Source organism: Myotis nattereri (assembly GCF_964212035.1).
Source record: "Myotis nattereri genome assembly, chromosome: 13".
Lineage (NCBI taxonomy): Eukaryota > Metazoa > Chordata > Mammalia > Chiroptera > Vespertilionidae > Myotis > Myotis nattereri.
This window is the reverse complement of record NC_138088.1, coordinates 33,527,858-33,553,484: the sequence shown is the minus strand read 5'-3', so window position 1 is coordinate 33,553,484 and position 25,627 is coordinate 33,527,858. Positions and strand designations below refer to the sequence as shown.

Below are 25,627 nucleotides of genomic sequence, written 5' to 3'. Positions count from 1 at the left end.
TCTCTCACCAGCACCAGGACTGTCAGCCTTTCCGTTTTCACCAACACAATATGCAAGGAGTTCTCTTTGCAGCTTAAACTTATATTTAATTATTCATGAGATTGAACATATTTCATATTGAATGGCTATTTACATTTCTTTTTGTGAATTGCCTATTTCATCTGCATTCCATCATGTATTCATTATGGTGATTATTTTTTTCCAGCTTTATTGAGATATAATTGACATATGACCTTGTGTAATTTAAGGTATATAAGGTGGTGATTTTGATATACATATAAGATGCTTTTTACTGCCCTGGCCAGTTTGGCTCAGTGGATAGAGCATTGGCCTGCAGACTCAAGGGTCCCAGGTTTGATTCCGGTCAAGGGCATGTACCTTGGTTGCGGGCACATCCCCAGTGGGGAGTATGCAGGAGGCAGCTGATCGATGTTTCTCTCTCATTGATGTTTCTAACTCTCTATCCCTCTCCCTTCCTCTCTGTAAAAAAATCAATAAGATATATTTTAAAAAGATGCTTTTTACTGCAAATAAGAGATAATTTAACTCAATATGGATGAACCAAAAGGTATTAATAAAGATATTTTTCTTATTGACTTTTCTAAGTTCCTAATATTTTAAAGTCTTAGTTTGTCATAAACAATACAACCCCCCCTCCCCCTTGATTTGTCAGTTGTCTTTCAGCTTTACTTATGTTTTCATTTTCCACATATGAATATTTAAAATGTTTGTTGTCAGATGTATTTAGCCTGTTCTATATAATTTTAGAAGGGTCTTCTATACCCTTAAGACTTTAAAATATATGCACTCTTGTTTTCAATACTTTTTATTTCATTTGTAATATTGAAACATCTGATTAATCTCAAATTATTCTGATGTAAGAAATAAGGTATAGAGTCATATTTATTTACTGATTTTTTCCCCCTGACGGTCAGCTAGCTTTTCCAATATAATTTTAACTGAGTTTCAGTTTAAGGTGATCATGACCAAGAGCCACAGGCAAGAACAAGCAAGTAGAGATGTGTGCAGCCAATGGAGAGATGTGGAGTTAGGTCTTAGCTATCTGAATAATCTTTGGCAAGTCCTCTAACACACGGAACCTCATTTTCCTTGTTTTTAAGTTAAGTGCTGAAATAGATGATTTCTAAAGGTGTTCGCTGCTCCAATTCAATTAATGCGTTTGTTTTTCGTAACCTATAAGTTGAGAGAATATCTGAAAAGAAAAGCTATAATGTGTCTTAAAATTATAGTTGCTTAGATTCACTTGTAATTGTCCATTTCTTAAAATAATTGCTTTTTAAAAAATACATTTTTATTGATTTCAGAGAGGAAGGGAGAGGGAGAGATAGAAACATCAATGATGACAGAAAATCATTGATTAGCTGCCTCCTACACATCCCCTACTGGGGATCAAGCCCGCTACCCCGGCATATACCCTGACTTGGAATTGAACCGTGACCTCCTGGCTCATAGGTTGATGCTCAACCACTGAGCCATACCAGCCATGCATAAAATACTTGCTTTATTCACCAAGAACACATCTGTCTCATTTTGTTCAAGGCTACCATGTGCATGGCTAGGGGACCTGGACAGGATATGATCAACAGCACACAGATTATAGGACGGGCCCTATACCAGAGAGCTACGGTAAGTCGTGCACCCACTCTTTGATCTTCATTTAAAACTAGAGGCCTGACGCATGAAATCTGTGCAAGGGGCTCAGCCCTTGCAGCCCCGGCTTCGTCCGGAAGGTCGTCCAGACGGGTTGTCTGAAAGGTCATCGGGACTGTCGTTCTGCTGTTCGGTCTATTAGCATATTAGCTTTTTATTATATAGGATTATATAGGATTGTTCTTGAAGATCTGCTGACGTTGTTCTTTAGGAAGTCCCTAACTGTGAGGAAGACAAGAGCTCAAGCAGCACCGAGGGGTCTGGAAAGCTGGTTGCTGCTGCAGGGCAGTTGGGAAGGTTTCTTGCACAAGCCACACAGGAATCTCTCTCTGACTGCCTGGTCCAACCACTTACAGGAAGTACATTTTACTGCTGCCAGAGGGCTTGCTTCGGGCAGTGGGATGATAGCTAGATTGTAAGGTTTGCAATTAGCGTGGTATATATGACCAGACTGTTTCAGAGGCTTGGAAATCTCTCAGGGATTTGCCTGCCAAATCACTTAGCCATTTCTTTTTAAAAATCTTTATTGTTGAAAGTATTACAGATGTCCTCCTTTTCCTCCCATTGTCTCCCTCCACCTGGTTCCCTGGTTCCCGTCCTGCCCCACCCCAGGCCTTCAACAACCTATTGTCTGTGTCCATAAATGATGCATATATGCACATAAAATCTTTGGTTAGTCTCTTCTTAGCCCCCTCCTTCCCTCTGAGATTCATCAGTGTGTTCCATGTTTTCATGCCTCCGATGCTATTTTATTCATCAGTTTATTTTGTTCGTTAGATTTCTTCTTTGTTCATTTTGATTTTTAGATTCAATTGTTGATGGGTACATATTTATTTTATTGTTCATATTTTTAATCTTTTCTTCTTCTTCCTCCTCTTCTTAAAGGATACCCTTCAACAGTTCACATAATACTGGTTTAATGGTGATGCATTTCTTAACTTTTCCTTCGGTGACAATGCAAAGCTGAGCCCCACAGCTCACTGCTCTCACAATTTGGATTCAAATGAGTTCTAGTCTTCTTTGATATGGCAAAGATCATCCATGTTATCTTAACTTTTTTTTTTTTTTGATGAGGGAACCTGGTCTACAGCAAGATTCCTATGATTTACTCTAGTCTCTTCCCTCTTCTAAATTTGATCCTTCATTTAGTCCCATTTTATGTGTCAGCTTCAATGGAGAGATTTCTGACCTAAAAGATGAGCTGGAGAGTTGAGATATCTCTGATAACGAGAGTTAAATCTCTTCCTTTTCATAGCTTACTTATACCTTTGTTCTACACACACGCGTGTGCGTGTGAGTGTAAGTAAATATTTTGTTCCAACGGTTCTAAAATGTTTCAGCAGCAATTAAGGAAGATCAAAAGCACCTTTAAAAACACCAGACACTAGCCAGCCCTAATTGCTGCAATTTCTTTTTAATTACTGTGGTATTATCAGTGGATTGCTCTAAATTAACAGATTCTATTTAGGGAGTGCATCTGTGACACAATTAGGTGTCAGAAATTTTGTTATCTTTCTGGGCTTGGGAGCCAGAGGGATTTGTCCCACATTCTGCATTCTCTTCTCAGCAAGGCACAACTGGCCTCCTCACCAGGGAGGCAGCTGCATCCGGGGTCACTCAGCTCAGAGCTCCCAGGGGGCAGTTGAAACGGGGATGGTGTGGAAATGAGTTAGGTCTCCGGCAAAGGGACTTGTACCGAAGCAGGATTTGCCTCTGTTGTATACAGATCAGTAAAAACATTTCTAATCATGGGTTGACTCACTTTTCCCATAAGATTGAAAAAGCATCAGTTGACCACATTGGGGGGAAAAAAGATCCTCAAAGAGCAGCGGGGTGTTAGGGGGGTTTATGCAGATGAAGTGGGGCCTGAAGCTTTCAAGCCGCCCTTTGGCATCTCCTCAAGCCAGCCCTGCCAGAGGACTCAAGGACTGAGAATGCCCGAGGACACACTCTTGTTCTGGCGAAGAAACTCACGCAGCCCTCCTACTTCTAATCTCACATTTTCTTGACCGTCTTTCCAGTGAGATTGGGGCCTTTTGAGCCACATCCTGGGTCACTACGGGTTCATCTTTGTGGGGAAAAACACAGGTCAGCCATCCAGGGCCTTCCGTCTTCAGGGAAGCAACAGGTTGGCAGAGAGATCGCCTGTGTAGTGGCTACTGCTATGGACCCAGCAGAATAAAACTTGTCTGAGAGACCCTTCTCCCAATTGGTACTCACTGGATGCAGTGGTAATGTTCATTTTAGCTCTTAACAGTGAGCGTCTGTGGGTTTCCTAGGCGCTGTATGCCTTGGCTTCCCAGGAGTTAACTGGACCACTGACTTCGGCTCATCAGTGGGTGAATATGACAGACGTCACCGTCTCACTCAATTCCACACACACGGTAGGTGTTGCTGAGTCACACTGACCATGCCACAAGGGGAAAGCTCAGGGCTGATCTCATCATTAGTGGAAGCTTAACTTCTGTTTCTTTTTTCCTCTTTTGTTCTAAACATCTTTCCTTTAGGCAAAGACATGTAAACCAGCGCTGGGCTACAGTTTCGCAGCTGGCACAATCGATGGACCTGGGACCTTCAACTTCACGCAGGGTGAGGTGCAGACGAACGGAACCTGTGGCCCCAGCTTCTGGAGCTTTGGGGTTGTGTCCCTGAGGAGGGTTTACATGTAGCCAATACAGTGACTGTGTTTCTTTCTAAATCCAGGGGTGTGCAGGGACTCCAGGTTTGTGCATGACAACCAGATTTCCCAGGGACGGGTGTCTACCGTCACTCAGCTTTCCACGCATTCAAGTAGAATCAGAGACAAATCCTCTTTGTGTTTTAGTCTGTGGGTGAATAATTTTAAAGTCTGCTTGGGCTGGCGCGGGGTGGGGGGCGTTGGGGGGTGCAGGAGGGAGCTGTCATTGTAACTTCAACAGCATGAGTCGGCTCTTCCCATTGGTTATTAGTGTCTCTTTTCCTTGCCCCTTTCCTGAAGACAAAATTCCTCAGGGTAGGGGCCTTTAGGAGCCTAACGCATGTGGGCCCAGGTCCCCCTCCTGTGTGTATTTCCAGGATCTTCCTTAATTTATAACTGATTGTTTTAGGTTTTGTAACTTTATCCTGATTTCACTGTAATAATAGGCTTTGGTTTATGTACTTTGGTGCTCCTTTATTAGACCCACATACGTTTATAATTGTTATATTTCTCTAATGGATTACAGATTCTAAGTCGATAGGTTTTGTAGTTAACATAACATTCCCCCAGATTATGGATCTTAGGCAAGGTTTTTGTTTTTTTCTGATTGTGGGTATGTATGTAGATAAGTAAGTGGGGATTCAAGAGAGGCTTTTTCAGGGACCCCAAGCCAAACAACTAACACTTCAAATTGGAGGTGTCATTTTTAGTTTTCAAAATGGAAAGTCTACAGTGAATTGTGCCATACTGTTTGTACTTGAAATGTGGAAGAGAAGGAGCAATAGAAACAAAACTTCAAGGATGTTGAGCAAAACATATTCTTTTAGTCTATCAACCACACTGAAGATCTAATTAAATAATGGCTCCTATTTTAGGATGCACAGGAAATTTTGCTTCTTCCATTATTCAGACTGTCTTGGAATCGTTAAATAACAATCTTAGTGAAATCTCTGAGACTCCTGAAAGCATTGTTGTACAACAGCTGTCAAAATGATGACATTTTCTCCAGAGGATTGGAGTCATATCAATTAAAACATTCCTAACAGGGACAACAGTATCAGATCCATTTTGGGACACTCTTCGGGATCAGCTCTTTGGCAGGCCCTCTGATGAAATGAAAGAGTGTCAGAAACCAAAGCCCGTCCTTATTCACACTGGAGAGGTAAAGCATTTTTTGTTATCACGGTGAAATTAGTGTATTGCTTTTTAAAATTTATGAATTGTCGGATGTGAATGGTATACCTATATTGGCATGGGAGGTCTTACTCAGATATTCCCACATCAAAATATTTAATGTCAAAAAAGTATGGATGCCATGAGTCTAAAAAATAAGGGGTACAATTATTAAATATTGTAACTTTGAATTTATGATAAATAACTGGAACAATAAGAACCCAGATAAAGGAAGAATAAAAATAACAGTTGTCTTACATAAGATTCATTATGTTACCCTAAGGACAGGAGTTCACACAGAATTCTCTGTAGAGAAGAACATCTCAGTCTGTATAAAAAGGAGCATGTCCATGTTTCCGTTTTCTCACAATGTTATTAACTAAGGCAACATTCTTTTCCTATTCCTTTGGAACATAGATTTTCACATTCTAAATGTCAAAGTGCGATGCCAGTGTTTATAATATGAACTGTTGATGTAGAAAACAATTCAATCGAGTTTTTTCCCCTAATATTCAATTAAAATTCTTCAGGCAGAAGAGAGGAAAGGGAAGGAATAGAGGGAAAGATTTCTACACTAATGTGAGTACGGAAAAGGATAGATTTTCTTGGAGAAAAGGTGGAAAGTAACTGAAAATTTGAAGTGCTTTTAGAGTAAGAAGTTATTAAGTGAAGCTAATCCAAATGATCAAGTTACTTATTTTTTGTGTACGAGGAGAGTCACCACTGTGCTTTAGTAGGTCCTTGGTCGTCGGTTACACATTGTGATTCCACACTGACAGATCCACCAGACATCATTGATGAGAAAATATGTCCAGGTTAATGGGGCATTGGCATTTGAGATTAACATGTTATGACTAGATAAAACATTTAATGTTATATGATGAATTAGAAATAAAATCTATGGTGGCAGGAGACACCCAAAGCAGGTGGAACCATTTTGCATCCTTCAATAAACTTCTGTGATCATCACAGGTCTCTTGATCATAGAAAGAATAATATTCCTAACACAGTGTTCATATTTTGGGTTCTTAGCTGACCAAACCTCATCCCTGGCACCCGGATATTGTTGACGTTCAGATCATTACTCTTGGGTCCTTGGCCATAACTGCTATTCCTGGGGAGCTTACGTAAGTCCTTCTTTTTCATTTTATAGTTTAAAAAATGTAATTATTGTGGCCTGGCCAGGTGGTCCCCTACTCCAAAATGTTTATGTTTGGGTTCGATTCCCAGTCAGGGCACAGACGTAGGTTTTGGGTTCGATCCTTAGATGGGAAACAACCGATCTCTCTCTCTCTCTCTCTCTCTCTCTCTCTCTCTCTCTCTCTCTCTCTCTCTCTCTCCCCCATCCCCAATTCTTCCTGACTTCAGGCCCACTGGCACTCTCTTTCTTTAGACTAGCTGATCAAGTGCAGCCATTCAAAGGAATAAAGACTTGATCACCTCAAACCCAACTGTATATGGGCCTTATCCAAGGAACTAGAGAGAGTCAGATGCAGCTTCCTGGTAGGAGGGTATCATGTGAATAATGACTTGTGACATTTCCACCTATATTTTTAACTGCTTTATTATTTTTTATAATGTCTCAAACCTACCACCAAATAATCTAGTCTTTGACAGTGCACTCCTTCTTCCTCTCTCTCTCTCTCTCCTTTTCTCTCTCTCAAAATTAATAAAAACATATTCTCCGGTGAGGGTTAAAAAAGAATTGCAACTTTAAGAAAAAGGTAGTTATTGTATATGTGTTTCTGTTGGGGTCACTTATCATGGGCAGGTAATTCTGCACTGACCCCTTTGTATCTCACCGTGTTATATTTGGCATTGCTGACAAATATTCCCACCCTCTGGTGGTGGGACCTCAGGAGAATAACCCTCTCCATGCTTGTTACTAGTGTGTAACTTGAAGCAAACATAAACATTTGAAAACGTATCATTCCAAATTAAAATGATGGGAATTCCAAATTAAAGTGATGCCAGTAGAAAGACTTGACATAATATTAAAATACAGACTCTTGAAATAATTACTTTAGGTTTTAAAAGCATGAAAGAATGTTTTAAGTCTCCTCCCCACGCAGTCTTTCCTATCTTAGTAAGAGGCAAGTGTATAGCTTTCCTGTGGCTCAGGCCTAAATCTAGGAGTCATCCCTGAATTCTTTCTTTTTCAATTTCCCTCACTTTCTATCCTTCAGCAAATTCTGTATGTTCTTCCCAATACTTTCTATTATTGTCCCCTGTCCCTCCCCCTCTCCCCCCGACCCCCCACCTAAGCAACCATTATTTCTCCCTGTCTTGCCTTCTTGCTCCCTCCCTTTCTTCTCTAGAGTGTTTTATCAACACCACAGCTGGAGGAAGCCCTTTAAAACACAAGTTAAACCATGTCCTGCTCAAAACTCTCTACTGGCTTCCCATTTCACTCTAGGTGAATCCTCAGACCCTTATAGCTTAAGGGCACTATATGATCTCAGCAATGCTCGTTGGTCTGATTTCATCCGACTCTCCCCTCTCTCCCCTGCTTCAGCCACTTTGGCTTCATTGCAGTTCCCAGACTCATCAAGCATGCTTCTGTCTTAGCACTTTTGAATTTATTGTTCCATCTCCCTGAAACACTTGCGCTCCAGTAATCCCCATGGCCAACTCTTTCATTCCTTCAGTTCTCTGCTCAGAGCTCTAACAGAGATGCCAGTCCTGCCTATACTATGTAACATTGTCTTCATCCACCACCACCTCCACCACCACCACTGCCACATCACTACAGCATCCGCACCACCATCATCAGCACCACCACCACCACCACTGCCACCAACAACTCCACCATCACCACCATCACCACCATCACTACAGCATCTGCACCACCACTTCCACCACCTCCACCACCACCACCACCACCACCACCACCACCACCACCACCACCGCCACATCACTACAGCATCCGCACCACCACTTCCACCACCACTGCCACCACCACCACCACCACCACCACTACAGCATCCGCACCACCATCATCAGCACCACCACCTCCACCACCACCACCACCACCACCACCACCACCACCACCACCGCCACATCACTACAGTATCAGCACCACCACTTCCACCACCACTGCCACCACCACCACCACCACCACCATCACTACAGCATCCGCACCACCACTGCCACCACCTCCACCTCCACCACCACCACTGCCACCAACAACTCCACCATCACCACCATCACCACCATCACTACAGCATCTGCACCACCACTTCCACCACCACTGCCACCACCAACTCCACCACCACCACCAACACCACCGCCACCACCGCCACCACCATCAGCACTACCACCACCACCACCAACACCACCACCACCACCACCAACACCACCACCACCACCACCTCCACCACCACCACCACCACCACCACCACCACCAACACCGCCACCACCAACACCGCCACCACCAACACCACCACCACCACCACCACCACCACCACCTCCACCACCACCAACACCACCACCACCACCACCACCTCCACCACCACCACCACCTCCACCACCACCACCATCAGCACCACCACCACCACCACCACCACCGCCACCACCAACACCACCTCCACCACCACCACCACCACCACCTCTGCCACCACCACCACCACTACCACTGCCACCACCAACTCCACCACCACCACCACCACCACCACCACCACATCACTACAGCATCAGCACCACCATCACCACCACAATGACACCACCATTCCCTTTCATTCTTTAACCTACCTTATATTCTTCATAGCACTTATTGTCATCTCCCTTCTTAATTTGCTTATTGACCCTCTGCCTTCCCTAGAATGTTAGCTCCACACTGCTAATCCTTAGTATTTAGAAGTAGGCCTGTATGTAGTAGGTGCTCAGAGTTTTATGAAGGATTAAATTAATGAATAAAATGGTAAATTCTTTGCGGCAGGAACAATATACTCTCTACTTGCCTTAGCTCTTATTAACAAAGAACATAACCAATATATTTTGTTGAATCAATGAATGGAAAATGATTGTGATCTTTTGCTAGTGATATTTATTGATTGTTTTTCCCTCCTTCACGTTATCTGTTTTCATTTTAGAATTTGTTTTGAAGATATGACAGCCAGGAAAAAGGCTCACCTTTAGCTTAGCTTTGTCATTGAGCCCCTACATACTTTACGACTGTGTAATGAGTCAGGATAACATTTTTTTGTTTTATTACATGTCATTTTGCATACTTTGCACACCTTCTAAGTAGGAAAACACTTAGATAATTCTGTTTTCTTCACTCAGGACCATGTCTGGACGAAGACTTCGGGAGGCAATTAAAGCAGTAAGTTAAAAATAAAATAACATCTATGCATTTATATTTGGTGAAGAGAATTCTCTAGCTATATGATCTAATACCTTTTAAATTAATCTTTGCTAAAATAACTAGAGATTTACACTTCTTGAAAGTAATGGCTAGAGGTAAATATGAAATATTGGTGTTATAAGAATAAGTTAAAAAATATAAGGGAACTATAGTCAGGTTAAAATATTTTATTGATATTTATGTATTAATAATTTAAAAATTAATAGTGGTTTTATGGATTAAATGGTAAATAACCCCTGAGTATATTAATATCTTAAAGCCTTATCTAAATAAAATCTAACACATACTGCTAATTATGTGTTTCATTTATAATTATGATTTTATTTATATTGAGGAAGTATTGTAAATGGTTCTAAAATATCATCATCAGCAAATGCCTTATTACTTGGGCCTGGGAATAGCTACTGTCATTAGCTAGTAACCTCCCATTATACTTTTATAGGAAACCTCCCATTATACATTATACTTTTATAGGAAATTAATAAATATCTTTCTTTTAGTAATAAGATTCTACATCTGCAAATGCAATCGTTAAGATGTTCACAGATCCATTGATTTGTCCAACTATTGTGCAGAATTATGGCTCTAACTTTTATCCAGGACTCTCTGATACTTCTGCATTCTCAGGCAGTTTTGATCAGTAGGAAGAATATTGTTAAGAGAGACATCTTATACTAACGATTTATATCTGTGGTTCAGTATAACTGGGATTATAATAAACTTTAAGATGAAGAGTAATTTAACTGGGCTCTACCTCTTTCCCCCTCCCAGGAGTTTGCAACTTACGGGATGCAGAATATGACTGTTGTTATTTCGGGTCTGTGCAATGTATATACGCATTACATCGCCACCTATGAAGAATACCAGGTAAAGTAAAACGTCTTTATCATTTAAGTGAAATATACCCTGGCCAACACTATTGTAGTAAATGCAGGTTTTCTTTCTAGACTTACTTAATCATGTTTTTGAGAGATGACTTTGTTTTAGGAAAGATAAGAGAATGATAAGCCAGAAGTTGTGTTTGGTGGTTCTAGGTTGACCATTTACAAGTTCAGGTTAGAAATCTAGTCTCACTGGCTTTCACTTTTCCTGATTTAAGTTATTTTGTCAGGAGCCCTGGTTGTAAGTTTGGGTTGTGGCATGCAGCATTCCTAACTCTGTCCCTCATGCTTCTGGTGCCTTAAGCTTGTGTAGGACCTTGAAATGCTCCCACTGCTGGTTACCATTTATTGAATGCATTAGCTGAACACCTTGCAAATGTGATCTTAACTAATCCTCATAATAAGCCGTGCAGCAAGATATTATTATATCCACTAGAGGCCTGATGCACGAAATTTGTGCAAGAGTGGACCTTCCTTCCCCCTGCTGCTGGCACTGGCTTCCCTCTGGCACCTGGGACCCGGGCTTCCTTTGCAGCCCTGGCTTCATCTGGAAGGTCATCCAGTCTAATTAGCATATTATGCTTTTATTATTATAGATGGTATCCCGTGGTCGGCAAACCGCGGCTCGCAAGCCATATGCGGCTCTTTGGCCCCTTGAGTGTGGCTCTTCCTAAGCCTTAGGAGTACCCTAATTAAGCTAATAACAATGTACCTACCTATATAGTTTAAGTTAAAAAAATTTGGCTCTTGCCGAAACCGGTTTGGCTCAGTGGATAGAGCGTCGGCCTGCGGACTGAAAGGTCCCAGGTTCGATTCCGGTCAAGGGCATGTGCCTGGGTTGCGGGCATATCCCCAGTAGGAGATGTGCAGGAGGCAGCTGATCGATGTTTCTCTCTCATCGATGTTTCTAACTCTCTATCTCTCTCCCTTCCTCTCTGTAAAAAATCAATAAAATATATTTTAAAAAAAAATTTGGCTCTCAAAAGAAATTTCAATCGTTGTACTGTTGATATTTGGCTCTGTTGACTAATGAGTTTGCCGACCACTGGTATAGACTAAGCAACAGAGTCACAGAGAATTTAGGGGAGGCTGATGGTTGGTGATGTTTCCTTGTTTACAAATAGTACAGAAAGTAGCCCAAGTACTTTTTAACAATAGTAGTTAAAAAACATGAGAATAGTTTAGACTCCAGCAACTAATGCTTTCTAATGTATTTGCAGTCCATACCCAGGCATGTAGTCTACCCCATGGCAAATGTTCAGTGATATCAGCAGTGGAATCTGCTTCATACCCTCTGTTGACTTTATCAAAGGGCCCCACCTTCTAGGAAATCCTGTTGAATAAAGGTTCTTAATTGGGGTAAATTTGAATGGGAATACTTTTTCATTTACTCATTTTTTATTTATCTGTAACTATTTATTATTTAGCATTTCCTCCAATTACGAATATAGGTGACAAATGACAATAATATTAGCAGTATCTCTGACTTTGTCACCAATAGGAACCACAGATATTTTTAATATCACACACCATTATTTAAGATCTGGGAATATCTTTTACCCTCATCCCTATTTTAAAATCACAGTAGTGATTAAATTTATTGCTAAATCTTATTGTTCAATAAAGAAGCACAAACATTATCTATCACAAAGTTGGTTTATTAGTGCTTAATTAATGTATTTCATTCTAATTAGTTGCCTTTGTCAACTCATGCATTTTATTTTATGCACTTATAAATATTAATCTGAAAAGGGTCCATAGGCCTCAGTAGATGATTAAAGGAGTTCATGGCACAAATACAAGCTTATCTCTTGGTTCAGGGACATGCTCCTGCAAGGATTGGTATTAATTAGTTAATTTATTTATTCACTCATTCATTCAACAGATATGTGTTGAGACATGCAGTAGTAGCCACTATCTGGGCATAAAAATGAATAAGAATCTGCCCCTGTCCTCAAGACCACTAGAATTTATGGTCGAGTAAAAGAGAAGAAAGCAGATGATTACATTTCTGTGAAAGGGATGCACAAAGTGTATGAGAGAGAGAGAGAGAGAGAGAGAGAGAGAGAGAGAGAGAGAGAGCGAGAGAGAGAGAGAGAACCCATCTAGACTAAGTATTTGAGCATGGGGTCTGGCAGATTTTTGGAAGATGTAACATTTGTCTGAGTTCTTGAGAGTGAGTAAGGGCTAACTGGCAAATAAAAGTTAGGGGAGGTGTTTAATAATGGAGGGAGCTACATATGCAAATGTCCAGAGGGGTTGACAGTACATTTAAGAGGCCATGATTAGTTGAGTTCTGCGGAATAAGCATGATGAGCGTAGTGAGACAGGGGCTAGAGTGCAAGGCAGGGGTTAGTGAAGAGTCTTTTATGCTATGCTACAGAACATTGCCTCAAGAAGGAAGGTTTTGGGGAACTGTAGAACTCAACGGAATGTTCTTATCAAATTTGTGACTTAGAACGGTCACGAGGATGGCAGTGCAGAACATAAATCCAAAGAGCAAGTGTGGAGACAGAACTGATTAAGAAGCTGTAGCAATTGGGGTGAGAGGTAAGCGTTTGGCCAAGGTAAAAGCAGTAGAGACAGAGGAAAATGAACGGAGTCAAGAGATTTTAAGGAATGAGGACTTGGAGACTCATAGGAGGTAGGATGGGGGAGAGGAACCTGATGCCGGCCAGCTGGTCCTGGCGCGGGAGACAGGAAGGCTGGCCTTCACTGAGATGAAGAACATCGCAGGGAAAGCTGGTGTGTTTGGAGTGAGGAGCTCCATTTCAGATCTGATGAATTTGAGGATTCTGGGAAACAACCAAAGGCTTGGAGCTCAGGCAAAAGGAGATGTATTTGGTTCTATTGTATAGCTCTATGGCAGGTTAAAATTTTCCCCTGCTATACTCCTCAGGGGAAAACATTTCCATTACAACTACTTAAAATAGACATAAGTGCGGGAGCTAGTATCTACATTCAGATTAAATGGACTGACAGACCAAATGGCACAAGCCATGAGGAGCCACTGCCTTTAGCATGTAGTTGATGGGAGCCATGTACTTTAGCTGGTAAGTGAAAATGCCTCCTCCCTCTGCCTTTGTCATCATTAATCTTGATTTGTGCCAGTTTGAATTACACACGCTGTCTGAGCACTACCCCTCACCTAAGTGTGACACCTCTGTAAGTGGATTGAAATAAGCAGAATGGTGTACAACACGGCCTTGCCTTTCCTGCAGGTTCAGCGGTATGAGGCAGCATCTACAATTTATGGACCCCACACCCTGTCTGCTTACATCCAGCTCTACAGAGGCCTTGCTAAGGCCATTGCTACGGTAATCAAAAATTGTGCACGTGTGTGTCTCAGGTGGGGAGATACAGAGGGAAGCAAAATAAGAACTTTAGCTGTGAGTGTTCAGTTTTTTTAAAAAAACCTTTATATTAATATATATATATATGTGTGTATATATATATATATATATATATATATATATATATATATATGAGGTATTCCTAAGAAATGGAACAGAGAGTAAATTTGGATTTAGTAAATGCCTTTTGATGGTGGTAACCACTATTGTATAATACCATAAGAGCCCCAGGACGGTGTAAAACAATTATGGCATAGCAAAGACAGTGAAGGCCTTTTAAAGGAAGAGCTTGGATTTATTAAATTGAAACAAATGAAATGACTGTTTCTGTAGTTGAATACTGGCAATTTCATATGCCTCCATCTAATTAATTGCTTACTGTGTGTGTTTGAAGTTTCAATACAAGGTATTAGGATATAATTTTGATTATTGTTTCATCATAAGGTTCTTAATTCGAGCTTTGATACATTTTTTTCAAAGTAGAACTATTTTATTTTTCATCATAGAAGCTATAACTATTTGTAGATTATTCATATTACATAGAAAAGTATAAATGTATAGCCCATCCCTAGAGAAAAATCACTGTTTAACTTTCATTGTTATCATAGGTCTATAGTTCTTCCTATGGAAATAGAGTCTTCAAATTTTAGACTGGTATGTAGGAAGAAAAGTGTGAATCATTTTGTGGAAATTTGTTTCACAGTTTTATGGTTATGTAGCTAAGACTAGCTATGCGATCTTGAAAAACGACTCCAAGCCTATATTCTCAATTGTAGTATGGGAGTGATAATAGATTATATGGCTGCTATAAAAATTAAATATATAAAGTGATTATGAAAGTATATTAAATCCACATGGGGGCTATTTAAAATTTGAAGTTAACATTTTGATGTCATTATTAAAGGTGGCAAATTTTGTGGAAAACACATTAAACCAGTCGGGATATCGGCTGGTCTTAACTTTTAAATTAACAATATATTTATTATATTCTTTAATCAGCACAGAGGAGGATTTAGAAAAAAAAAATCTTGGTACTGATTCTGGATAAGAGAGGCTAAACACTTTGTAAAAATTAAAAGACTAACTACAGTGTCATGTTATGAAAGCTTATCATGTGTTAGACTCCTGTTCAAAGTCACACATTTGAAAAACGGCTCTCCTGGAATCTGAAGAGTGTAACATGCTTCCAAGCTTACACTGAGGTCGCTGAACTATGCTGCGTAGGGAAGTGAAAGTGTTGCCTACGACCAAAACTGTCTTTTAGTGACAGAAGTTTACCTTATGCACATCTAGGCTCACATTTTAGCAGGGGTGCCCCTCACACTTTGTTAAAGTAGTTAGCTCGTGAAGGGAGAAAGAGAGAGAGAGAGAGAGAGGGAAGGAGGGGGGATAGATTTCATTAATGAAGGCATTCCTGGGGATGGGGAACTTGGGAAAGAGTCTTTGTCTCTTCGCTTGTGCACTCCTTAAGCAAATGTTCTCTGTTCTAGGACACAGTGGCCAATCTGAGCAGTGGTCCAGAGCCTCCATTTTTCAAAGAACTGATAAAACCATTAATTCCTAATATCGTGGATAGAGCACCAATAGGCAAGAATTTTGGGGATGTTCTGCAGCCGTTGAATTCTAAATACAGAGTGGTAAGATTCACCAAGAGATCTTGGAAAGCTTGAAGCCTGTGTTTGGGGGTCGGGGAAAAGGTGTTGTTAATGGCACCACCTGCCTCTAACGATGCTATTGATCATCAGCTGTTAGCAACAATAATTTTGGTAATTGTTTTTATCTCTGTAGAGGCTCTGCAAACATGATAATGGGGAAATAATTATTTTTTCAGGTGGTAGTTATGTAAAATTGAATTTCTAAAATCCCAATTATTCTTTTTTCTTCTTAAATGGATGGTTATAGAATCATTCATTGGAGCTCAGAAAAGTTGTCTCTTAAAATCAAGGATAGGAAAAGCACACAGAAATGAATCAGGATTTTACCACTTCTATTTTATATTAACTGTCCAGTCCTATATAATAAAACTCTAATATGCAAATCGACCTAACAGCGGAATGACTGGTGGAACAACCGGTCACTATGACACACACTGACCACCAGGACAGCTCCTGCGTTGAGCATCTGCTCCCCTAGAGGGAGGCTACCAACGGCAGCAGCGGCGATTGGGGGATGGGAACGGCCAGCTGGTGACGCCAGGCCACCAGCCAAGGCGGGTGCCAGCAGGGGCCCCCCAATTGCCCCGCCAGCCAGTCACCCCACAGATCGGCCCTGATTGCTGGCTAGACCTAGGGACCCTACCCTATATATTGAGAACAGTCTCTTAGATCTAAAAATTAAAATCTGGCAAGGCTACTCTAACACTGAAAAAACAGGATGATGCAGCGATGACATGCATGGACTCTGGCTTGCACATTTTATGGTCAGCCCTGATTCTGACACTTACAATTGTGTGACAAAGCCAATTACTTAACTTCTCTCTGCTTCAGTTTTTCCACCCATAGGATGGGGAACATGGTACTACTGCCTCAGAAGGATCATGTTATATACTACTTTTTATAAACAGGGCAAAAAAATGTAGCATACAACAGCAAGATGCCTTCCATCTGTATGAAAAGTATGGTCAGTGGTGCATGCAGCATCCTGGATTCTGAGAGGGATGTCTGACTGCCAGTTTAGGCTCGATCTCTGGGCCTAAACTGGCAGTTGGGGACATCCCCTGAGGGCACAGGCCAGCTGAGGGACACGCCCCCCCCTGCAAGAATTTCATGCACCAGGCCTCTAGTTTATATATAATGTCCTTCAACTTTGCTAAATTATGTATTAGTTCTAGTAGATTTTTTTGGGGGGGGGGGTGGGGCGGGATTGAGTCCTTAGAAATGTTTACATATAATATCATATTATTTATGGATAAAAACATGTTTAAGTTTTCTCTTTAGATTTCTTTTCTGGATGCTTTTATCCCTCTGTTTTTCTACCCCCCTTATTGCACTGGCTAGAATTTCCCAAGACAACGTAGAACTGAAGTTGTAACACTCGACTTCCTTGTCTTATTTCTAATCCTTGGAAGGAAAGTGTTCAGTAATTAAGGGTAATTTTTGTTAGGTAAAGGGCATATATACAAGTTTCCTTCTATTCCTAGTTTGCTGAGAGTTTTTGTGAAGAATGGTTGTTGGATTTTTTCAGATGGTTTTCTATGTCTACTGAAATGATCATGTGGTTTTTGTCTTTCATTCTATTAATATGGTGTATTGCATTAGTTGACTTTCAGATATTAAATAAGTATTCATTAGGTATGGCATACATGTTGTTTAATTTGGTTTGGTAATATTTTGCTAAAAAGTTTTGTATTCATCTCCATGATGGATATTTGCAGACTCTTTTCATGTGTGGTCTTTGTCTGCTTTTGGTATCAGGGTAACATTGGTCTCAAGGAATGAATGGGGAAGTGTTCCCTCCTGTATATTCTGAGAATGTGTGCAGATTCGTATCATTTCTTCTTCAAATATTTGATGAGATTTATCAGCAGAACCATATGGACCTGGGCTTCTCTTTATAACAAAATTTTAAATTATTAACTCATTTCCTGTAGTTGGTATAGGCCTATTCAGATTTTCTATTGTCTTTGGGTATCTGTGTCTTTCTAAGAATTTGCATCTTTCAAGGAATTTGCCCCTTTCATAGAAATTGTCTAATTTGTCGGGACAAAGTTGCTTATAATATTCCCTTAAAATCCTTTTAATTTCTGTAGGGTCAGTAATGGTGTCCACTCTTTCTTCCTGAATTTGGTAATTTGTATCTTCAAAGGTCTTAAGCTTCATTGATTTTATCTATTGTTTTTCTGTTTTCTATTTCATTGATTTTCCTCTCAGGTTTTTTATCCTTCCTTCTGCAAGCTTAGATTTCATTTTGTTCTTTTTCTTATTTCTTAAGTTGGAAGCTTAGGTTATATTCTAGTGTACTTTTATCCCTCTGTTTCTCTTCTCAACACTCTATTCTCAATACTTTTGATAGCAGATGTGTGGAGGTTTTCTCCAAACCAAGCAGTTATCCAGTTCTCTGTAAATACCAACTTGGTGTCCTACAATGCAATTTAATTCTGACACTGTCATCTTGGGGTTGGTGCAGATCCCACAGGTTAAGAGATCAGTCTCACAAGACTGCATCCCTCCCCTCACTTCAGACACCAATGGCAAATCCAAGTTGTCACCAGTGCTTCTGACCAACTGGCTATAAATTGGAGATTCCCACCACCCCCTCTTTGGGTGCAATAATTTGCTAGAATGGTTCACAGAACTCAGGAAAACAGCTTACTTACTAGATTACCAGTTTATTATAAAAGGATCAAATTCAGGGACAGCCACATGGAAGAGATACATAGGGAAAGATATGAGGGAAGGAGCACAAAGCTTTCAAGCCCTCTTCAGCATGCCGCTCTCTAGCATCTTCATGCATTCACCAACCTGGGAGCTCTCTGAACCCTGTGCTTTAGAGATTTTTTTATGGAGGATTAATTGATTAAATAATAGGCCATGAGTCATTCATTCACCTCCCGCCCCTTTCCCCTCTCTAGAGTTCAGTGGGTTGAAGTGGAAAGTTGCAACCCTCTGACCACATGGTTGATTCCCCTGGCAACTTGCCTTCATCCTGAGATTAGTTAGAAGCCCTCCATCACAAGTCATCTCATTAGCATACAAACAGAGATTCCAAAGGTTTTAGGAGCTGTGTGCCAGGAAATGGGGCAGAGACCAAATATATTTCTCAACCTATGAACCAGGAGGTCACAGTTCGATTACCAGTCAGGGCACATGCCCGGGTTGTGGGCTCAGTCCTCAGTGTGAGGTGTGCAGGAGGCACCAATCAATGATTCTCTCTCATCATCTTCTCTCTCTCTCTCTCTCTCTCTCTCTCTCTCTCTCTCTCTCTCTCTCTCTCTCTCTCCCTCTCTCCCTCTTCCTCTATGAAATCAATAAAAATATTTAAAAAATAAAAAAAAACTTTTATTAGAGCTCATAAAATACATTTTTTTTTTCAGGGAGAAGTTGCTGAAGTTACATTTGTAGGTGCTAACCCAAAGAATTCAGCAGAAAATCGGGTAAGCATCAATGATTCTTTTTATAAATTTAAATTCACCATTTAGCCTTTCATGCACTTGACTATCCCTTTGATTAACAACAGAAGGATTTTGCGGGCGTGGGGGAAGTTTTAGTGGGAACAGGGAATGTGGAATTGAGTCTGGAAAATAAACATAGAAAACATTTCGCTGGCTCTACTTAGGACCAAATATAGCACAATGAGAATGACATTGTCTCCCGAGAAAATGCAAATTTAAATAAAATCTCGTTTATGTATTCCAGTCTAAAAATTCAACTACATTTAGTAGAATAATCAAAGGCCCAAGACTGCAGTGTTCCTTTGGCTCCCTCCTACTCCCTCTGGCTCCTCCCCTCCTACACTGCTGCCTCAGGTCCTGCCTCTACTGTTACGGATAATCATGGATCTCTGAGTGGGGACACTCTCCTGGCTTGGAGCCCTGATCCATGCGCTTTACTTTATCTTGCATCGTCCATTTCCTATTCTTTGCTACTGACTATAATAGGATAGTTATTTATTAATCTTAAAAAATGACACATCCCTAATGTGAAAACAGATAGTATAAAAGTGCTTAAGATAGAATGTGAAAGGACCCCTCTATTCATAAACCTTTTTAGAAGCAATCACTGTTAATAGTAGGTTACATATCATTTCATACCTTTTTGTTTTATCATACATATATATGATGAAGTGTATATATGTTATATGTCTATTAATAAAATGAAGTAATTTTACTTCTCTGCAACTCCCTTAGAGTGTTCTTGTAAGTACACAAGCAATAACCAGACACGTTCTAGTTATAAAAATTCAAAGAATAAATAAATATAGAGAAAAAATGGAATGGGTATATGAAAGTGATTTCAAGGTCAGACACTCTATTGATAAGCCATTCTCCCCAGGGCCCATTGTCACTTAGAAACCCAAATACCTTTCTTCCAAATGAGCCTTCCCACTTCTGTTCATTAAAATATTATTACTGCTGTGATAACAATTGTGGCAATATGGCATTATCTAAAGGGCATTGGGGAAAATGTTCTGCTTCGGTAATTAACATATACCTGTTTGAAATAATTTCTCTAGGCATTCAATCTGTGCCAGAGATTTACATGTTTATAACATTTTTCTGAGGAGGGCAAAGTGTTGTAGTAAAACTGCAGGAGTAGCTATCACCTGATATCCTTGGGGTGGAGAAATGTTCTCATCACTATCGCCATGGAGAAGCGGAAGAGCAGAATGCTTAAAGCACTGGAGTGAGAATAAAATTATTTCCTAAGAAGGCTCTGGGACTCAGCGTAAAACAGTTTCCAGTACCCTTTATTAGTAATAATCATCATATCCTCACCACTATTTATTGAAAGCTTACTATTTGCATGTACTAGGCTAAGTGTTTTATGTACATCATCATGTGAATCTAATTTAATCCTTGCTACTATTCAATGAATTACATTTTATTGTCCCTATTTTACTGAGGCCTAGAGAGATTAAGTAACTTTTATTAAATATTAACTAATTATGTAACTGAAAGAGATTAAGGTTAGGAGGTGGGGAAAGGATAGTCATATAATTCACATATGCAGTGGCCAAGACTTGTTCTCTGATTTGTACTCTAGACTTAGGAGCTAGAGCCCACTCTATTTTCTACCCCATCTAAAGCACTGCGCCCCCCCCACCATGTCCCTCTGCTCTAATTGGCAAAAGAAGCTCTCTTTACACATAACCATGGTTATAAAAACTTCTCTATTGAATATAGTCCATCAGTTGATTAACTAGGAAATAATTTGAACTAATCCCCTGGCCCAGCAGTAAGTAAGTGATCCATTCAGCAGAAGTTAATTCAAATACCTGTAAATGGCAGGTATCATGGGCTGTGATGGAGAAAGGTGGAGTAGATACAAGTCATGCCCTTAAGGACAACAAAATAAGATTTTTTTTGGTGGCAAAATGGAGATTTATGGCCTTTATAGCATTTAATTTGTTATATTATTCAAATCTGTGCTTTATCTGAAGCCGGATTTTAGGTCTGAAAGAAATTATTATAGCCATTTTCCAATGGGAAAATAAAATTTGCTTATGATGAGATTTCTAGAAATCCATGACAAAATATAGGAATTTCTTTTAGCACCCAAGGATAGAGAGGATTTATGCATTCTTTTCAATTCTTTCACTTGGGAAGGCATATTTACTAATAATTCATATACCTGGAGTTGGAAAGATGAGGAGACCCTTTTTCCCTCCTAAATCTTGAGGTGACTAGAGAAACTTTGGGAATATGGGTCAATTAACCTGTCATGAAAAGGTTTGGTTTATGCCTTTTTGAAATCTCAAGTTTTATTCTGTCTCTTCTCTGTCCTCATTACCAAAATTTGCTATCAGCTCTGAAATTATGCTTTATTCAAATTTCTTTAAAAAGTCATGGTTTTTTAATAGACTGGGTAAATTAACATTCTACAGGTATTGCATCGAATATTAAGAGGAACACAATAAGAATTTGGGTGAAATTCTAATACATTTTTTTACTCAAGGTATTGCTAGGTTAGCACCAAGTCAACAAGGGGAATATTCACAGACAGGGTCCTTCTGTGACTGTTCAGTGTCTGATCAGTTATGTTAATTGCATTTCAGACCCATCAGACTTTCCTCACTGTGGAGAAATATGAGGATGCTTCAGCGACATGGCAGGTGGTACATAATGACGCCTCCTGGGAGACTCGGTGAGCATGTCTATTGAATGTTTTGTCTTTCAGGTCTTGAAAACAGTTGGTTAGTAATGTAGGGAAGACAAATGGGAAGACTGGCTCAATACATGGTATTAACGATAGCAAATTCCCAAGGAGCTGTCCGGCCATATTTAGTTGATTTATTAGACCTCATTTTGATTCTGTTTTTCTACAAAACGGTGGTGTGTGCCTCTGGAAGATTAGGTGCTAATGAGGTTATGGCCTCCATTCTCATAAACATCTGTTCATTTTTTTTCCATAGTCAAAGACGTTATTCCGAAAAGCTGTCTAGCCTTCTTGCAAATTGGTTGAAAGGGGTGCTGGGTGAAGGTGATGAGAGAGCTCTGTAGAGCCTGGCATTCCTTCTGGAAAAAGAATCAGTCTATACCCAACAAATATGGTGTGTTTATATATGGTCCAGGATTCTTCATTTGAGTTACCAAAACACAGGAGCTGAGTGTTTACATCATGAAAAAGTACGCTCAGGTTCCTCAAAAGACACATTGCTGTGCCTGTTGTTACCAAATGCCTGAGCCGACTAGATATTTTGAAGATTAAAAATGTGTCTAAAATAAGACAATGTTTCTGTTCCCAATCTTACAAATTTCACCACAGGATAGTGGCATGGAAGCGGGGGACATTTTTGGCAATTTATTTCTAATTCAGATCACCTTAAACTAAGTGATTATTTGCATATTGGTTTGGTTCACATGGGTAACTGAAAATAGAGATTTGATAGCCATACCTAAATATGGGCATACCTTTTTCCTCTGATCTTTAGGACTCTAGGGCAGTGATGGCGAACCTTTTGAGCTCAGCGTGTCAGCATTTTGAAAAACCCTAACCTAACTCTGGTGCCGTGTCACATATAGAAATTTTTTGATATTTGTAACCATAGTAAAACAAAGACTTATATATTTTTTTTCTTGTTAAAATTATTTATTTTATTTGGTAAAAAAAGCCAAATAGATACATTTGTTATAATCATTTTACTACAACTGTTGATAATATTTCTTAAAAGACTTATATTTTTGATATTTATTTTATATATTGAAATGCCATTTAACAAAGAAAAATCAACCAAAAAAATGAGTTCGAGTGTCACCTCTGACACGCGTGTCATAGGTTTGCCATCACTGCTCTAAGGTATAAGTGGCTTAAAAACAAGGAGTAAATACATATTTATTGTTAACATAAGGTTATACAGATAGTAAAAAGAGGCTGATTTATTTTCAGAAGCCCCAAATCAGAATAGCAGTCCACACAGAGATGATGTCTAGCTCTCTGCTTTGTTCATCAGCAGCAGTTCAAGAGCACCAAGCTTATTACTGAGAAACAGAATGTTGAGTTCAGGGGATTTGCTCTCTACATAACTGAGGATATCAGTCAATTAGCGCATCCTGTCTCACTGTATCTAGAAGAGAATCTGAACCCCGTGTCCTGGTCTATAAGGACCAATGTGATTTGACGCCGTCTGTTTCTGTCGTCTTAACCACACCTCCACAGTTTACTCTGACCTAATTCCACTGACCTGCATCCTGTTCCTTGGCTGTACCAAGTTTGTTCCTGCTTCAGACACTTTGCACTCTCTGTACCCTCTTCCTTTAAACATGTGCGGGCTCGGTTTAAATGATACCGCCTTAGAGATACCTGTCTTACTGATTTCACATATCAGTTTTAAGGTTATTTGTGGTTTACTTGCTTATTGCCTTTCTTCTATCATTGACAAACACAGAAACTTTGGACCATGTCTGTCTTGCTCACTACCGTGTCCTCAGAATGGAGTCTGGCACATATGCCATTAGAAGCGTCAGTTAACGCCGAGGATGACAAAGGCGAAAGGGTGCTATAGCAGTTCTAAAGCAGGAGACATCCGTGTTCTGAATATCAGATAAGCCCTCCTGGGATGGCTAGAGTTTAGGACATTAGAAGATGGAACAGGCAAAGGTATTTCTACAAATGGCTGTTCCCTAAAGGTCCTTCTCTAGGAAGGAAGTATTTATCCCTGTTCTGTTCATTGCTATACTCTGAATATCTAGACTAGTGCCTTGTTCATATTCATTTAATGAGTAATCATATGTTTTTCTAACCACACATTTTTTTAAGAATAAAATTGGATTTGTTTGTTTGTTTCCTACCAACAGTTTCTATTGGCACAAGGGATTACTGGGTCATAGCAATGCAACGATACAATGGCATATTCCAGATACTGCCAAGCCTGGGATCTACAGAATAAGATACTTTGGACACAATCGGAAGCAGGACTTTCTCAAGCCCGCTGTCATACTTTCATTTGAAAGCACTTCCTCTGATTTTGAAGTTGTAACTACTTAGTGAAAAGTTGGCACAGCATTTAAAGTTTTGCTCTGTATAAATTATGTCACTGATTTTATATGAATGTAAACTATTCTAATGACTTCTACAGTTGTCCCAGTTTGGAGTTTACTGCTAATGGGACAGAGGTGTGTGTGTGTGTGTGTGTGTGTGTGTGTGTGTGTGTGTGTGTGTGTATGTGATATGTATGTGTTCCATTTACCTTGCTCTAGCAATTTTTACCTCATGGTCTACAGCATGATTTCCCTTGGGAACTTGTGGCTGTTTAAAGCAACAGTTCTCCCTCTGTAAAGCCTCTGAAATGTAAGAGTGGTTGAAGATGTGTGAACAACGTTTAAACTATTTATTTATAGAGTTATTGAATGTTAGCACTGGAAAGGCTTAGAGAGATCACCTAGTTTGACCCTTCATTTTGCAGACGGGAAACATAAAATGTTATGGATTTAAGATTAGCATAAAGCTACTCGACCTTTCCCGTCAGTCACATTTAAAGAACAGTATATAAATATCAACCATAAATATATAAGCCCCGTTAGAGAAAGTAGCATGAAAACTAGCATGCCAGTGTTTCTGTATCGAGCGCAGCCTTTCAGAGCAGTCACTCTGGGGTTGATGTGCCCAATCCAGGTTTATCACTGATGCACAAATCATTTCTGGAATTGCCTTCAAAGCCCACTTACAGAAAGTGAGACTTGTAATATTTGGATTATGCCTTGTGTTTCCCTAAGTGCCCTTATCCCACTCAATTATATCTCTTATTCCCAAGACTTGTTCTCAGTGATTTTGACCATTCTCACTTATCCAATTTACCCCCCAAACCACAAAGCTTTGCTTTTAGTGTAGATATTAAAATGAAAGTGATGTTGACTTAGAAGGGAGTCCTCAAAGGGGAGGCTTTAAATTCATGTTCTTCTATCGCTCACTCACTCACTTGGTTATGGACCCATTCAATTATGACATATTTATTAAGACCTATTCTCATACTCAGCATTGCACAAGTGTCTGGTACAATGACAGTTGGTGAGCTCAATTCGTGAAACCATATTTTGGATGAATGTATAATTATCAAAAGGTGGCTATTTTGTAGGAGAAAATAATCAATTCAAAATATAAATTCTGGGGAGGCATTGAAAAACCAGTAATCTTCAGGTATATCCTCTGTGTTGGGTACTCTAATTTTTTGAAAAAGAGGCTTCAGACAACTTGCAAAAAGCTGTTTTGAAGTTACGTTGGGGCATTACAAAATACCCAACCCAATGTCCAAAAGAATGAGATAGGACAATCTGACATTGATTGCTGGAAAGTACTAATTGCATTTAAAGTTATCCAAGTTAACTAGTTGCCCCAAGGCTGTTAAATAAACT

The 25,627-nt window shown here is 39.8% G+C and overlaps 1 protein-coding gene across 1 annotated transcript in view; it reads left to right on the top strand.

Moving 5' to 3' along the window:
- ASAH2 (N-acylsphingosine amidohydrolase 2) overlaps positions 1-24,349 on the top strand; it is a 58,753-nt gene extending 34,404 nt beyond the window's left edge. Inside the window, exons 10-21 of the mRNA XM_081104811.1 lie at positions 1,561-1,647; positions 3,951-4,055; positions 4,179-4,260; positions 5,395-5,510; positions 6,554-6,648; positions 9,806-9,845; positions 10,659-10,754; positions 13,990-14,085; positions 15,612-15,758; positions 19,154-19,213; positions 21,835-21,923; positions 24,074-24,349. Of these exons, the coding sequence (XP_080960937.1) occupies positions 1,561-1,647; positions 3,951-4,055; positions 4,179-4,260; positions 5,395-5,510; positions 6,554-6,648; positions 9,806-9,845; positions 10,659-10,754; positions 13,990-14,085; positions 15,612-15,758; positions 19,154-19,213; positions 21,835-21,923; positions 24,074-24,263 (1,203 nt within the window). The 3' untranslated portion in view covers positions 24,264-24,349. The remainder of the gene's footprint in view (positions 1-1,560; positions 1,648-3,950; positions 4,056-4,178; positions 4,261-5,394; positions 5,511-6,553; positions 6,649-9,805; positions 9,846-10,658; positions 10,755-13,989; positions 14,086-15,611; positions 15,759-19,153; positions 19,214-21,834; positions 21,924-24,073) is intronic.
- Positions 24,350-25,627: the final 1,278 nt, after the last annotated feature.